General features: G+C 34.7%; 1 protein-coding gene across 1 annotated transcript in view; it reads left to right on the top strand.

Annotated features, from left to right (window-relative positions):
* Positions 1 to 16475, top strand: part of Smp_123960 (hypothetical protein) — a gene marked incomplete at its 5' end in the record, with an annotated part of 132128 nt that overhangs the window by 16114 nt on the left and 99539 nt on the right. The window contains 2 exons of the mRNA XM_018793141.1: positions 3538 to 4068; positions 10732 to 10908. Coding sequence (XP_018647684.1) covers positions 3538 to 4068; positions 10732 to 10908 — 708 coding nt within the window. The remainder of the gene's footprint in view (positions 1 to 3537; positions 4069 to 10731; positions 10909 to 16475) is intronic.

Raw genomic sequence — 16475 nt, forward strand, 5'->3', positions numbered from 1 at the left:
TAGATCCTTTGTTGACAATGTCTAAACTAATTGAATGGTAAACTGAATGAAATGACCTATGTAGTAGAAAATTTACATTGCATAAAAATTGTTATCTTGGTAATAAAAAAAATTAATCTCACCAATCAAACAAACTCACTTTATTCACATTAGTTTAATTTATTTATCTTGGCTTAAAGTTCTATTTTTATTCGATCAATTTAAAAATGGAACATTATAACAATTTAATAAACTAATAATAATAATAATAATAATAATATAATCCTTGCCAAAAAGTTTTTTTGGTGCTGATAAAAATGACTTGTACCAAATGAGTATTGATTGATGGATAAAATTTAGGTCAATAAATTCTTTATCAGAAGGGGGTTTTGTGGAGATTTTAGTAATTTTATGTAGTTGAGATCATAAGTCAATTGAAACTAGACCACCATGGAAAACCTGGAAGCACTGCTTGACGGCCGTTTCGTCCTATTATGGGACTCCTCAGTAGTGTGTATCCACGATCCCGCCATCCAGTGCTCTCAGGTTTTCCCATGGTTGTCTAGCTTCAATTGACTCATGATCTCAACTATATACAATAAATTCATTGTTAACATTTTCTGATAAGTCTGAAATGAATTAAATTTCATGGGTAAAACGTAATGTCTATATAGGGTTTCCTTTTGATATATTACTTATTATAAATATTATTTGTTATGATTGATAAAAAATTCTATAAACATTAACTTGATAACTTGAATTTATATCAATCATCTACTTATTGTTAATTAAGAATGACTTAAATAGATTCAAATCATCAGTATAAGGTTGTGAAAATTGTTAGATTTCATTGAAATAATGAATCGGTCTAAGTTAGACAACTATTGAAAACTTGAAAGCATTGAACTCTTATTTCTTCCTTGTATGGGGATCTTCAATAGTATATATATATATATATATATATACATATTAATTGTGAGCAGTGATTTCCTAGTATTGGAGAGAGAGTTCATATTGTAACTTACTAGCTACATTTTCAGATGTTATCTTGGGTAACCCTGATGAAACTGAAGGTCATTTCCTGTTAACTGTCTACACTAATACTATGACCAGTTAATTTAGGTCTTGGTTAATTCTAGACACATTATAAACAATTCAACTATCGAAAATAACCCAATAAATATGTTTAAGTGATAGCAATGACTCAGTTTTCAATATTCTATAAACCAAAATTAAGAAAAACATTTAATCAGAAGGGGTTTTGTGGAGATTTCAATATTTTTCATAGTTGAAATCATGAGTCAATTGAAGCTAGACTACCATGGAAAACCTGGAAGCACTGGACAGCCGTTTCGTCCTATTATGGGACTCCTCAGTAGTGTGTATCCACGACCCCGCCTCACGAGATTCCAACCCAGGATCTACCAGTCTCGCATCAGATCACTTAACATTTAATGTTTATTTTATGGAATTTTGTCAATAGAATTACTAATCAAATATCACATTCCATAATTGAGAGATTTAAGCTTCATTTACAATCTACTAACTTGTCACATTAAAACTTGGCTTGTATCTAATGCGTTGAGTACTTTATATTTATTCGCCGTACTTTTTAATTTTGAGCGTTCAGTTACATTGTTAGTCATTTGACCGACGACACACTGTGAAAATTAAATACACACACATTTAAAATATACTTACTTTCATAATGGAAATAGTTTAATAAATGATGTCACATAGTTGTCAGGTTGTTTTTGCAAACTCATTAATAGGTCAGTGCTATAAACATATTTAGGATCCAATATCCTTGTAATATTGAGTGGTAGTTGAGATACAAGACCGACCAAACTAGGAACAAGTACTGTTTATTGATTTACGTCGATAGCACACTGACTAACAGGAAAAAGGCATTCTGTGTTCTTATATTTAAACTGTCATTTTTACGAATTATGAAATAAACAGACTTCCCGATTATTCCAAAAGTTCCTAAGCTCTCTCATAAAGTATCCTCTACAGAGTTATCCATTACATGATTGCCCATTCACGACGAAAACTCAGAACCGCCATCTTAAACCTGATTAGCTCAACAATATAGAGTACATGCGATGCCGGTGTAAATATAAAGCGAAGTTGAAATTTCAGAACAGTCCCTTGTGAAGCTATTGTATAATTACTAAACGCTTCAACTATAGTATTCTTGTATTCCCTTACTTTTAAGATTTTGGTCGATACAGAAACAATTGTCGTATGTTTTATTTTTCCCAAATCATTATTAATTTATCGTGAACCTTTCACTCAGTCCTCTTTCACTTACAGCGTAGTTATGCAAATATTGTGATTTCTTAATTTGATTGATGTGTGGTAAGAATTTTTCTTCATATTGTTTTATGAGTGATTGATAAATTCGAATAGCATGATTAGTTGTCTGGTTGCTGAACTGTTTTCTTTTCACTTTATCGAGAGAGCGAGTGAGTATAAGGGAACTGGATTCTGAACCAGTAGTCACTGATTGTTACTCTCGGCTCTTATCTCACATTTAGCGTGTCTTGGTATAAGATAGGCAGCCTAGGCGAACTAATAGATACAACTTCTCTCTTGTCTTTGGTCAAATCTCACCGACTTTAAATAAGAAACGAGAAAAATTGTTTATTTTCACAGACGCATCAGTACCTTAACCCTATCTCTTCTTGACATGATTACTATGTTAATACTGAACTATTTACATAGTAAACTTTAGTCTCTTGCTAGCTTCAGTATGAAATGGTTTAGGTATTTTAAATTCATAGATTGTTTTTATCATAAACCACACGTTTTCAGACAATTAATGTAGTCCACTGAACTTGGTGAATTTGTCTCATTCTAGGATCCCTCTGTAAGCAGTTAGTTTTCATTTGTAATCGATACCTAGTTAATAGTACTGTGTGATGTGTCGGGCAACTTTCCATAATTCCGTCTTGCGACACGTAAACTCAGTTACAGATCGATTTGAGAAGTTTCTTATCCAATAGCTATGTTCAAACATTAGTCTTTTACTATGAAAATACATTTATTTGTAACATTTTCCATCCATTTTTCTACTCTGTTGGTCTATGGGACTTCACCTGTCTTCCCAACGCCCACCGAAATTGTCCAATCAGATTCATGTGTATTTTTTGGGGAAATAATATAAATCTTCCATTTGTCCTAACATGTCGAAATATAGACCAATTGGCTATCTCAATTTTTAGACTAACCAACTAACTGTAGTTTCAGTGTGATATTATTGACACATCAGTTCAGTCAAAATTCGGATGAAAATTGTTTCTATCTCAATTTCATAGCTAAGTCACATTGTGGCCAAGGCCATTGACTTTTTTATCTGTGATTGGACATAGTGCACGTGAAATTCATCTGCCTACGTTTAATCGATTCTTCATGTTTTGTTGCTAACCTACACAGTCCAAGCTTTTTTTTCCATAATTTTAATATATTCAAAACATTTGTATTTACCATTGGGTAATATTAATCTGGTTAGTTTTTAATCATTGTGACTGAATTCATTCAATCAATTTCTTACAGCTTGAAGAATTGGGAGTTGTATGCTCAAAACAAACTGTTTCTCTTTATTGTTTATCATCTAAATGTAAAAAATCCCAAAGTATATCATCAAATGTAAATCATAGTCATCATAGTGGATCAGATCAATCAGCATTGTATACAACAAATTCAGATTTAACAATTAGTATGACTGAATCAGATCAACTTAATAGTCAATCATTATTAGTTGATGTAAAACAACAAACTATACCGAAAACATTAACAACTTATTCTATATTTTCAAATCCAACTGAAGAATATGAAAATCGAACAAGTTTATTAAATAAACTACTTGGAGAATTAAATCTGTTATCCCAAATTATTTTAAATTTAGAAGATAATCATGATGAATCGTTATGTAATTGTGATATTCATGAATTATGCAAATGTATCTTACAAGATTTAACAGGATTACATAATGATGAAGAAGATGAAGAGGATATATGTGATCAAGAATTGGTATTGCCACCATCTCCACTATCAACAGCACAACATAAAGAGCAAATACATATGGTATGTTGTTTGAATTAATTATGTATGATAATAACAAAATACATTGTTAAAAATTTTGAATCTGGAGTCGACTGAAGTTAGGCAAACATATTGAAGACCTGGGTGCACTGGGCAAGTGTTTTGTTTTAATATCCAGCTTGCCAAAATTGCCCATATAATCCTCTCTGTCAGAGATCAAGAACGAGACTTTCGTCCATAACAGACACTATTGATGAGTCCCGTACTAGGATGAAATAGCTGTTCAGTGCTTCCAGGTTTTTAATTGTTGTTTAACATAGATTGGTTTGTGAATTCGATACCATTCAACCATTTCCACAACCCCCATACTATGGCTATTGTTTCATACAATTTCAGCTGTTCATTTTCTATTTCCAACCCTCATTGATATATACGTAGATACATCCTAGTAAACTTATGGAGTGCAGGTTATGAAGATCTCAATATTACGAGATTCGGTTGGAAAAATTAATAGACTAAATATATTAATGATATCAGAAATGGATTACCATGCACAAGGTTATATATTGTAATGGATTTAATAAATACATAGAACATTAATCAAATGTAATAGTGTATCTTTCTGTGGATGTCTTAATTATCGTCGGAAAATTTGTCAGCAATGTTAATCAGTTCCGTAGTTTTAAAAATCGTTTCTAACGAATGAGACCGTTGATTTCTCATTACTTTAATTGAGTTAAAAGTTCATAAATAACAAGTTTCTTTTCTTATCAAGCCGTTGTTCAGACTAAGGACATCAACCACTTGGTGGGTATGTTAATCGTTCGTTATATTAGTGAAAATTAAGGAATTACACAGTTGTAGATAGGTTTGTACACTAGAAAACGGAATAGAACGAAGGTTTGGCATAAAACTTATCTGTCCAAAACTTAGTAGGTGCACAAGTTTTTGAATTCTTCACTCGACTATTAAAATCCAGATGTATCCAGTGGTAACTTACAACTCTATTTATTCCTATATGTTTGTTTTGACTCAGTAGTATATATTTTAACGGTAAGGTTGTATTATACAACCAAGTTAATGGTGAATGTTGGAACTTCACCAAGGTCACTTAGAATGTATCAAAGTGTGGTTTGGAATTAGATTTGGAATTTGGTAATAATTAGGATTAAAGTCATCATCGTGAACTGATATCACCTATGATGCAAAGATCAGAAAATTTATTATTTAAGTCTTAGCATAATAAACCATGAATTTATCTTTGATTTGTGATTGGTTTAGTGAATGACGATCTCAAGGTCGTCCGTCCATGAAGTACGCCTTTCTTAAGCTTAATATTTAGTTTAAGTAAATACATTAGCACAATATAAAATTAGTGACTATACATCATTTTAATATGATCACTTTCAATGTAATAAATACTTGTAACAAATTAAATATTTCTTAAAGTATTTATTCCCAAAACTTTATCACTTATTCATATTCAACAACTTATGTGTACTTACTTACACCTGTTACCCCTTGTGGAGGAGCATAGGCTGCACACCAGCATTCTCCATCCAACCCTGTCCTGGACAATCCTTTCCAGTTCTTTCCAGTTTTTATTCATCCTTTTCATATCTGCTTCTATTTCCCGGCGTAATGTTTTTCTTTGGCCTTCCTCTTTTCCCCTTCCCTTCCGGATTCCAAGTTAGGGTTTGCCTCTTGGTGCAGTCTGGTGATTTCCTTAATGTATGTCCGATCTACTTCCAACGTCGTTTCCTAATTTCCTCTTCAGCTGGAACCTGTTTTGTCCTCTCCCATAAAACGCTGTTGCTGATGGTATCCGGCCAGTGAATGTTGAGTATTTTGTCTAAACAACTGTTTATAAATACTTGTACCTTCTTGACGATGGTTTTAGTAGTTCTCCATGTTTTGGCTTTGTATAGTAGGACTGTCTTGACGTTCGTATTGAAAATTCTCACTTTTAAGTTAGTTGACAGTTGTATTGAGTTCCATATGTTCTTCAGTTGTAGAAATGCTGCCTTTGCTTTGTTTAAAAGACATGTTTCATTCATAATGTTGTTTATTGTATTCTATTCAATACGTCAAATTATTTCACTAACAAAATTAAACCTCTTTTGTGTATGTAAGGATTGTATTTCAATATGGTCTTTGCTAAATAAACAGTACTATGTAATCGTCAGGATAATTTCGTCATGTAAACAAGATCTTTTCACGGTATAGTTCAATATTTCATGAATTTCATTCATATGAGTATTACCTGCTTAGATTCAATGTCATATTAGAAGTATCTCTCATTTTACTGTATATTGAACCCAATAAAACATACAAGACACAATAGTTTCAATATTCACATGAATTTTAGCCATTTCAAAGAAACGTTTCATCCTTATTTAAAAGAGGGTACAGAAAATAATAGTACTAGATCAGTTTTATTCTTTGACCTACGCTTTTAGTTCAAGATAAGTAAAGATAATTGGTTGCTTTGAATGATGTAAATAAAAGGGAATTTCAACGTGCAACTTACTGGGGTGAGACTATAATTTATGGACGACCTTAAAGTGACGCTAAAGTGACCAAGAGAATGTCCATCTACTAACTACGACAAAATGAGGGTTTTAAACCAGTGTGAGGAATTACAATTATGATTTACAGATGGTGGTTAGGGTTAGAAATTAGATTCAGTGTTTTCATCACGAACTGATATTAGCTATAATGCCAAAACGCTATTCGATCGAATGGATGAGTAAATTTCGTGCCAAAATTCAAGACCTGCTATCTTAAATAATATTGGTTCGTCTGTGAATTATAGTCTCGCTGTATAATCAAACGGTTTATGAATTTCGATATTGGTGAATGCTATGTTGGCAAGAGTTGAGATTGATACCCAATCTTCCAATACACCAGCGAAGCAAGCTACTCAAATGAAAAGACTGAGAATGACAAAGGGATTTTATTGACTAAACTGAATTGACGTATATGCCCTTAGAAAATTAAACCACCAATGGCGTATATCTAATCCCCTTGGAAATCAAAGCTATTTCTTGTCCAATCACAAGCACTTATCATTGGACTGATTCCGGATTATGCCAATGTATCTCCTTTCCATTTTAAAATATAGATCTGGCTTCTCGAATTTAGTTTTATGAGTAATAAAAGTAATATAATATCCAGTATCCAACCACTATGTGATAACTTGATTGTTATTATGGATAGATACATATTTGCGTAAAGATTTGTAATTAGCTTTTGCCATAATATGAACACTACTTATTCTTTTCAAAACACGAAAATTAAAAAGTAATTAAGGTCCACTGAGTTTCCGATGCCCTCCTCTTGACCGGTTGTTCCACAGTTGCCCATTTTTGACTATTGTACAGAAATTTGGGAAATACTATGTCCCACATTTCTATTGACTAATGGGAGGCTTTGGATAACTTACGAATTTGCTTACGTTTGTTACCCCTCGTGGGTCAAAAACCGCCAATCCAAGATTCGTCAACCAACTCTGTCCTGAACTCTTTCTAGTTTTTTCCAAGTGCTATTCATTCCTTTGATGTCTGCCTCCTATTTCCAGCTCATTGTCATCTTTGCCTTTTGCTTTGAGGATTCCAAGTTAGGGTTTGCCTCGTGATGCAGTTTGATTATTTCCACAATGTATATCTTGCCCTATCTCCAGCGTGTTTTCCTAATTTCCTTTTCAGCTGGAATCTGATTTGTTCTTCCCCACAGTCGGTTGTTGCTTATGGTATTCGGCCAACGGACCTTGAGTATCTTGCGTAGATAACTGTATATAAATACCTGTATTTTTTGATGATGCTTCTAATAGTTCTAGCTTTGGATAATGATTTAGACTAAATAGTGAAAGTTGGATATACTATTTGCGCAAGATATTTCCGCGAATCAAGTAGAGCATGATTTATGGACTAAATCCAAATTGTTTAAAATTTGTACATCATGTACACCGGAGGGATGTTGAGGAAATCCAAACAAGTTGATTTAGTTCATGGTAGTTTGGATTATCTAGTTGTTAATATTTTGATTGAAACTCGATTAGTTGTCGTTGGGATATGTGCATCCCGTGCAGATTGCCTCGGTATAGCCATTGTGGCACAAACTGGCATAGACTAGATGGATTATGGCTAGCAGTGGAGTCTGTGAATCGCGTTTCGTCGTATTTTGGACTCATCAGCCCGACTGGGGTCGAGTCCCAGAGCCTCGGCTTGGGCGCTCTGGCAGTGTACCAGCCTTCACACAAATCGAGTGATGAAGCGTGATGCTTATATATTTGGTACCTCCTTGCACCAATGTTTATGTGTTTGAATAAATAAATAAAAAGCCCCAGAGCAAACGGCAACTCTAGGATGTGGCACGTACATTCGGCTGACGAGTTCTAAAAAGGATGAAACGCTCTTCGTGAATTCCTCTGCTAATCATATTCCATCTATTTTATATAAACCGGATAATTATCATTAAATTTTTACTCATCTCAGAGTAGGAGGTTATGTACAATCAGTCAGTCACAACGTAGAACTTCGTACGTACGTACATCAGTTCGAGTTGCCATACCACATCAACACAGAGATGCAGTTGTCGATTCAAGTCCCATAGTGGTAGAAGTAGTAAGAGTATAAGCATTAATGTGAAAGATTAGGGTTTGAAGATGTTATTCAAGGAGTATAATCCAGTGAAATAAATTTGAAAAGAGAAAGGGACAAAGAATTCAGAATATTAGAATTTGACAGAACACAAATAGTGAATGCAACTTCGCCATTGCAAACGATTTTGAACCATATCATTCAAGGTCTCTAACCATAGATTGTTATCAAATTTGCGGATCCCAACCAGGTAGTCTACATCTACCAACATGGCTCAGTCCACTTATCAGTGACTTCATGGATTTATGCCACGTTTTGGTCTGGCCGTCCCTAGCTTTCTTCCAACCTACTCCTCCTGGAAGTGGATTGGGCACACTTTGAGGAAATCACCCAATTGTGTCACAAGACAAGCCCTCACATGGAATCCTGAAGGTCAAAGGAGAAGAGGAAGACCAAAGAACACATTACGCCGAGAAATTGAGACAGACATGAGAAGAATGAACAAGAACTGGAAAGAACTAGAAAAGAAGGCCCAGGACAGAGTGGGTTGGAGAAAGCTGGTCGGCGGCCTATGCTCCATTGGGAGTAACAGGCGTAAGTAAGTAAGTAAGTACTCCTACACCATAAAACATTGCACATCGGGGCAGTCGGTGGTTGGACATACGTGACACGTGTCCCAGCCATCTCAACTGATGAAATTTCACTACTTCACTAATCAGTTTGCCATCCTTACCTAGTACCCGTTTCCCAACAACTGCATTACTTACTCGTTGGCCCCAGGACATACGAGCAGTGTTTCGAAGACACCTATGATCGATTACTAGTAGCCTACGAATATCCCTTACTCTTACCGTCCATGTACGTACATTTTTATTTTAATTTCTATAATGAAACTGTATATGTACCGTTGTAAATCAAAGATATATTCTATTAATTCTTCAGAGAATAGTTTGCTAGTATAGGTTTTCTTACATTAAAACCTATTCATATTGGATAGATAAATTTATTTGTCCTATGCACTTTGCATACTTATTAAATGTACTGTGTTTAATATTGACATCATCATATAAACACTTCACAATATACTACTGTTATCAATATTAATCATTCTTATCTTGTTATGAATATAAATGGTTTAAATGGTCACAATGAACTATCATTGATAATTAAAATAAAGAAATATTTATAATTTTAGATCAAAGTCTTTATTCTGAAAAATTATTATTGAATGCATACCGATTTACAGATGAATACAGAAAGCAAGTAAAGGACAGATGTATAATTTTAAATTATTTAGAATGATGTAGATTATAAACGATTTTGAGACTGCCCCCCAAATGCCCTGGTAAGGCCGAGAGTTGGGAGAGTACGCTCTCTCTCTCTCTCTCTCTCTCTCGAAATGCTCTCACACGGCCACGCGTATATAGCCTCTGTCAGGGAAGTCCTACTCACTGCCTCCTCGTGACGATGGTTTTGTTTACAAAATTGAGAGGACAAAAAGCGAATGTCCGGCGCTTTAAACGGGTTGGTGGACACAGAGGGTCTACCTAGGGGAGTTGGAAAACCCCCATTCCAAATAAATGGTGCACATGGTCTCCAGTATCCTAAAGGAACAAATGGCGTATGAATCAATCATTGGTCACCGACTACCATGGGACTGCATCTCCTCACGATGCTTCACTGCCTTATGGATTAGACCTTCAGGTTGAAGGCTCCGGATGTGGTCCCCTAAGAAAACCACCTGCTTCAGTTTGGGCACCAGGGTAGTATCACAGTCCTCACACAAATCAAATGAGATTTGTCTGGTGCTTCCTTGTACCAATATTTATGTGTTTAAATAATAAATAAATAAAATTTTGAGAGTAGACTTATCAAATGGATTACAATAGTAGGAATCACTAGTTGGAAACTAAGAATTATTCGTCGATGGACCAGGATATACTTTTGTACTGAATTAAACTGACCACATGAACAAGAAGAAAATATCTATTCTTATTCTAGATAGACATTACTGTGATATAACAAGAAGCATAGTTTTTTAATGAGTAAACTCTGTCTAATCAATTTCAATTAATTTTTGAAATGTGTGTTATATTTTTGACAGATTTCAACGGCGAATACTGATGCTAACAATCTCACTGGTAAACAGAATACGAATGATATATCAGCCATATGCGTTCCCTTACCAAGTACTTGTCGAGTGAAATCACCCGTTCGATTGTTAGTTTTCTATTTTGAAATTTTATCAGAGCTTATGGAATTAAAAGATCTTGAAAATAAAGTAAGTCACTTAATAATCTTTTTATGTTTAAAAAAATGATTAAACATTTATATACTTTGTAATAATATTCATGCGTGCGGGGTTCGTGAATGTGCACTGCTGAAAAGTCCTATACTGGGACGGAGCAGATGTTCATTACTTCCAGGTTTTCAATGGTTCGTGATTTCAATGAAATTCAAGGAGTTTCATAATGTTGTACTGAAAATATTTTAATAACTAGAAATGATTATTTAAAAACTATACAATTACTTTCTTGTTCTTTCGAATATCACCTTTATTTTTACAGTACACACTTAGAAGGTATACTCATTTCATTGATCTTGGACATTCATTTTTGTTTTCCGGTCGACTTATTTTATAGAAATTCTATTTTTCTATAACACAAACTATGTATGACATTGGTATGAACATTCAATGGGTGTATATTTTTTTAGTGGTGAATAGGGATAGTTTATTTTCTTGATTTTTTTTATAAATTCATATACACATATTTCACGAATTGTTATTCTAAACATCTGTGAATGAATACTATATACTCCTTTGGAAATTTGTTTCCTTATTTTCTTTGTTTTAATGTATTTACATAGAAATCATGAACCGATCAATGTGAGACTACCATTAAAAAGTGGAAGCGGTGGACGGTCATTTCATCCTAGTATAGGACTCCGCAGCAGAGCGTATCCACAACAACATCGTCAGGGATCGAACCTAGGACCTTTGGCGTGCACGTAAATACCTAATCTTTAAGCCGTTGAATAAGAATACAACGGTGTTGATGTGGAACTTCGATCAATTCATAATATTGTGAAACCTTCATTCATTATCTGTGGCGGACAATTGTCTCATCCAATATAGCTGAACTCCATTAGTCATGGCTTCTCATTAGAACTCCGAGAATTCGCTCTCGAAGCTAGTGAACATCGTGCATTGGCTGAAGTTAGACACTAACACCGTTGGATACCGGCCCAATGGTCTAGAGCGTAATAGTTCTTGCGCAAGACTGAAAATTCTAGGTTCGAATGCTGATGATGAGTCCTATATTAGAAAGAAACGACCGTCTAGTGCGTGAAGGTTTTAAATGGTAGTCTAACACTGATTGGCTCATGATTTTGATGAAATTTAACAATCTCCACAATCCTACATAGTTTTAATATAAGAATTCCATACATCTCATATTATCTTTCATGCAGAACAGTTTAATATGTTAAATTTAATTAGACACTATTTCAATTGTACTATATTATATAAATAGTCATTTTTAATATTTCTCTTCCATTGTTTAACAAATATTTCAATATGAATTTTATTCATATGCCCTGGTACGGCCGAGAGTGGGGAGAGTCCGCTCTCTCTCGAAATGCTCTCACATGGCCACGCGTATATAGCCTCTGCCAGGGAAGTCCTAATCACTGCCTTCTCGTGGCGGGGGTGTTGTTCACGAAGTTGAGAGGACGATAAGCGAATGTCCGGCACTTTAACCGAGTTGGTGGACACAGAGGGTCCACCTAGGGGAGTCGGAAAACCCTGATTCCAAACCAATGGTGCACATGGGCTCTGGTATCCTGATGGAACGAATGGCGTATGAATCAATCGTTGGTGACCGGCTACCATAGAACTGCATCTCCTTACGATGCTCCATTGCCTTGTGGATCAGACCTTTACATCAAAGACTCCGGGTGTGGCCCTCTAAGGAAGCCACCTGCCTCAGTTTGGGCACCTGGGTAGTATCACAGTCCTCGCACAAATCAAATGAGATTTGTGTGGCGCATATATATCTGGTGCCCCTTTGTACCAATATTTATGTGTTTTAAGAAAAATACAAATCATGTAGCTTAATGGTGTAAATTAATGATTAATTTCAATTGATTATGTTCAATTATTAATTAAAACAATCACCTGGCACTTATTCTCATAATAGTCACTTTAAAGTGCTAAAGATCTTAAGTCAGCTGTTGTTTTTTCACAGTTTAGTAGAAAAACAAACAAACGATTAATTTGTTACATTTTGGTCTGTGGTACTCAAATGTTGTGTTCGTTTAAAACTAACTCTTCAATTTTAAAACAAATTAGCCAAGATCTCAAATGAAAATGGAACTTTGTTTCTTTTTATCTGAAGTATGTAATGTTTAACTGAAATGTGTTTAATTTCTAGTCCATAGAAAGACGCTTCAATTATAGTGAGCAGTCTATTATCGTTTTTTTTCAGCAGAAGATATAACAAGGGCTAGTAATACTATATCTATGACTTAGCAGGAAGTCACATGTTCAGTGATCCTTTCCATGGTCATGATTAATATTACTGAAATATTATTGTTAAGTTAACGAAATAATAAATTGTAAAATAAAACAGCCCCCAAATGCCCTGGTACGGCTGAGAGTGGGGAGAGTCCGCCCTCTCGAAATGCTCTCACATGGCCACGCGTACATAGTCTCTGCCAGGGAAGTCCTAATCACTACCTTCTCGTGGCAGTGCTGTTTACAAAGTTGAGAGGACGAGAAGCGAATGTCCGTCGCTTTAAACGGGTTGGTGGACACAGAACGTTCACCCAGGGCAGTTGGAAAACCCTCATTCCAAAACAATAGTGCACATGGGCTCTGGTATCCTGATGGAACGAATGGTGTATGAATCAATCATTGGTCACCGACTACCATGGAACTGCATCTCCTTACGATGCTCCACTGCCTTATGGATCAGATCTTTAGGTCAAAGGCTCGGGGTGTGAACCTCGAAGAAAACCACCTGCTTCGGTTTGGGCACCCGGATAGTATTACAGCCCTCACACATATGAAATGAGATTTGTGTGGCGCATATATATCTGGTGACTCTTTGTATCAATATGTATGTGTTTAAAAAAATGAATAAATAAACTAAATAAAACATGAAAATGTTTAATATGTGTTGTGTATTTTACGTTTACAAAATCTTCCCAAGAGATCTGTCAGGGTCGATTGGAGACTTAATTTGTTGAACCCTATTGTCAAAGTGATTCAGCCTTTTCCGGTTTAGTAATTAATAGTGAAATATCTAGCCATAGATCTTTCGATTTTGTCGGCTTAATGTAATTTTGACTGATGTAAGATTAGATCAAAAATGTAGTGTATCCTGATATAGTGTTTTTTTTAAAAATGTAGATTGATGAAATAAATAATTAACAGCAGGAAACTTGAAACTAAATGCAAAGTTTTGTATAGCCTTCTGTAAGTTAATAAAATGTTGAGTAATTAACGTTGTTTAAGGTTACATAGTTGTAAATAAATGAGAGAAATCAGTTTCTCAGTATAGAGGTTTGTGGAGATTATTGGATGTTGTTCATATCACAAACTGATCTAAGTTGATTATCCATTAAGAATGAGGAATCACTGGGCAGTTGTTTCGTCTTAGTATGCGACTAGTCAGCAGTGTTCACCCACGAACTCACCACAGGATATCGAGCCTTAAGACCTTTGATTCTTCATGAGATTACTTAACCTCTAGATCTTAAATCGGGCAGCTTTCAGTAGCTGTCTAATATTAGCCGGTTAGTGATAACAATAACATTCAATGATCTTCACAAACCCGTATACAGATAATTATCATGTGCTCATAGGTGAATAATTTTAATGGGTAATTCTGCTATTTTAGTTAAAAGGCAGAACAAGTGGAGTTCAACCTCGTCGTGTGTGGGAAAGATATCTGCTGAAGACAATGGTTGATGGTTGATCAACATTATGGATTGGTTGAAGTTAGATAATAATACCGTTGGATGGTCATTTCAGCGGTCTAGAGGTTATCATTTTGTACTCAAGAGTGAAGATCCTGGGTTTGCTTCCCGTTTGTGAGTTGTTGAGTGCGCACCTTTGAGGAATCCATTACTATAATGAAATAGCTGTCCAGTGCTTCAAGGTTTTCAATGGATATTGATAATAATAATAATAAAATCAGTTTGTGTTGGTGTATATATATTCATTGAAATTACCAGATGTTTATGAAAGACTGATTTCATCTTATTCTATTTGAATTAAGAATAAAAATTTTCGTAACCACTTTGGATTTTTTTGTTTTATGCATAGTATCAATAGAATCAACAATTAAAAACACATTGACTCATGATCCCAACTATATAAAATTACTAAAATCTCCACAAAATCCCCTTCTGATAATGATCATATGCTCACTAATGACTGGCTCAATGAGGTATTTACTGGAGTTCTAGTGAGAAGCGGTGACCAGTCGAGTTCAATCAGGTCTGTTAGGAGATATCAACTCACTGAAGACATTGGTGAATGGTTGCTCAATTTCGTGGATTGGTTGAAGTTAGACATTAACACCGTTGGATGCCGACCAGCTCAGTGGTTTGTCGGTTAAGTGCTCGCGTGCGAAACTGATAGGTCCTGGGTTCGAATCTCGTGAGGTGGGATCGTGGGTGTGCACTGCTGAGGAGTCCCATAATAGGACGAAACGGCCGTCAAGCAGTGCTTCCAGGTTTTCCATGGTGGTCTAGCTTCCATTGACTCATGATCTCAACTACATAACAAATTAATATTATTCAAATTTTTTTGTATAATTTAGATAATTATTTACTCTATTTATTTTCGACGTCTCCCATAATTATTTTGTTTTGTATTATTAAACAGCCTTGGAGTGTTCGTTTGATTCGTTGTTCTAGGTTATTTTTCTAACTTTTAAAATTGTTATTTCCATTCATTGAAATTCCTTTGCTATTGAATCCCTTTTTGAATGATATAAAATATAGGAATTCTCTTTTTTTAAAGTGTTATGACTTTGGTTCGTCCACTGATCCTATGGTTGGATATGTAAGGAGATTTATCTCAAAACTAGTTATCCACCTCGATGTACTAGGCTATTTAGTATAAACTTGAGATTGTGGATATGTTAGTTTAATTTGTGACTAATTGACCTTGTCGTCACAGAAATGTCCTAATCTCTAACTAATGACCTGTTACACGAACACTGACTGGTTGGCAACGTAAAGAAAGACGACCTTATTAATAATGTCCTTTTCCGAATTGTCTTTTAGCCTAAAAAAGTACACTATTAAAAATATGACTACAATACACACGATCAATAAGAAAATACAAAATGTAACGAAACAGGGCGTTTACAGTATAAAATTAAAGTACCAACTACATGCCTAAATTACAATCACTTGGATACAGAATAAAATACAGTGACAATTTATAAATCAAACAAAAGTTTGAGATTAGGAATATCAAACGAAACGTAATAAACTAACTGTTCATCAATCAGTCAGTCAGTCAGTCACAACGTAGAACTTCATACGTACGTACGTACATCAGTTCGGATTGCCATATCATCATCAATAAGCATAACGAAATACGAGTAATAATATTTCGAAAAATAGATTATCCAGTTTATTATGTTTATTTATCCTTCTCGTTATATAACATAAACCGTAACCATTGGTAACGTTCGATATACTTTTTATTGATATTTCTACAACTCTCTTGAAATTAGATATTCTTTTTTTTCACTTAATAGAGTTTATAAAAGAGTAACATTGCTCAAAAATACTCTCTTAATCTTACCAATAGTCCGAAATCTCATA

Source organism: Schistosoma mansoni, chromosome 1, assembly GCF_000237925.1.
Source record: "Schistosoma mansoni strain Puerto Rico chromosome 1, complete genome".
NCBI lineage: Eukaryota > Metazoa > Platyhelminthes > Trematoda > Strigeidida > Schistosomatidae > Schistosoma > Schistosoma mansoni.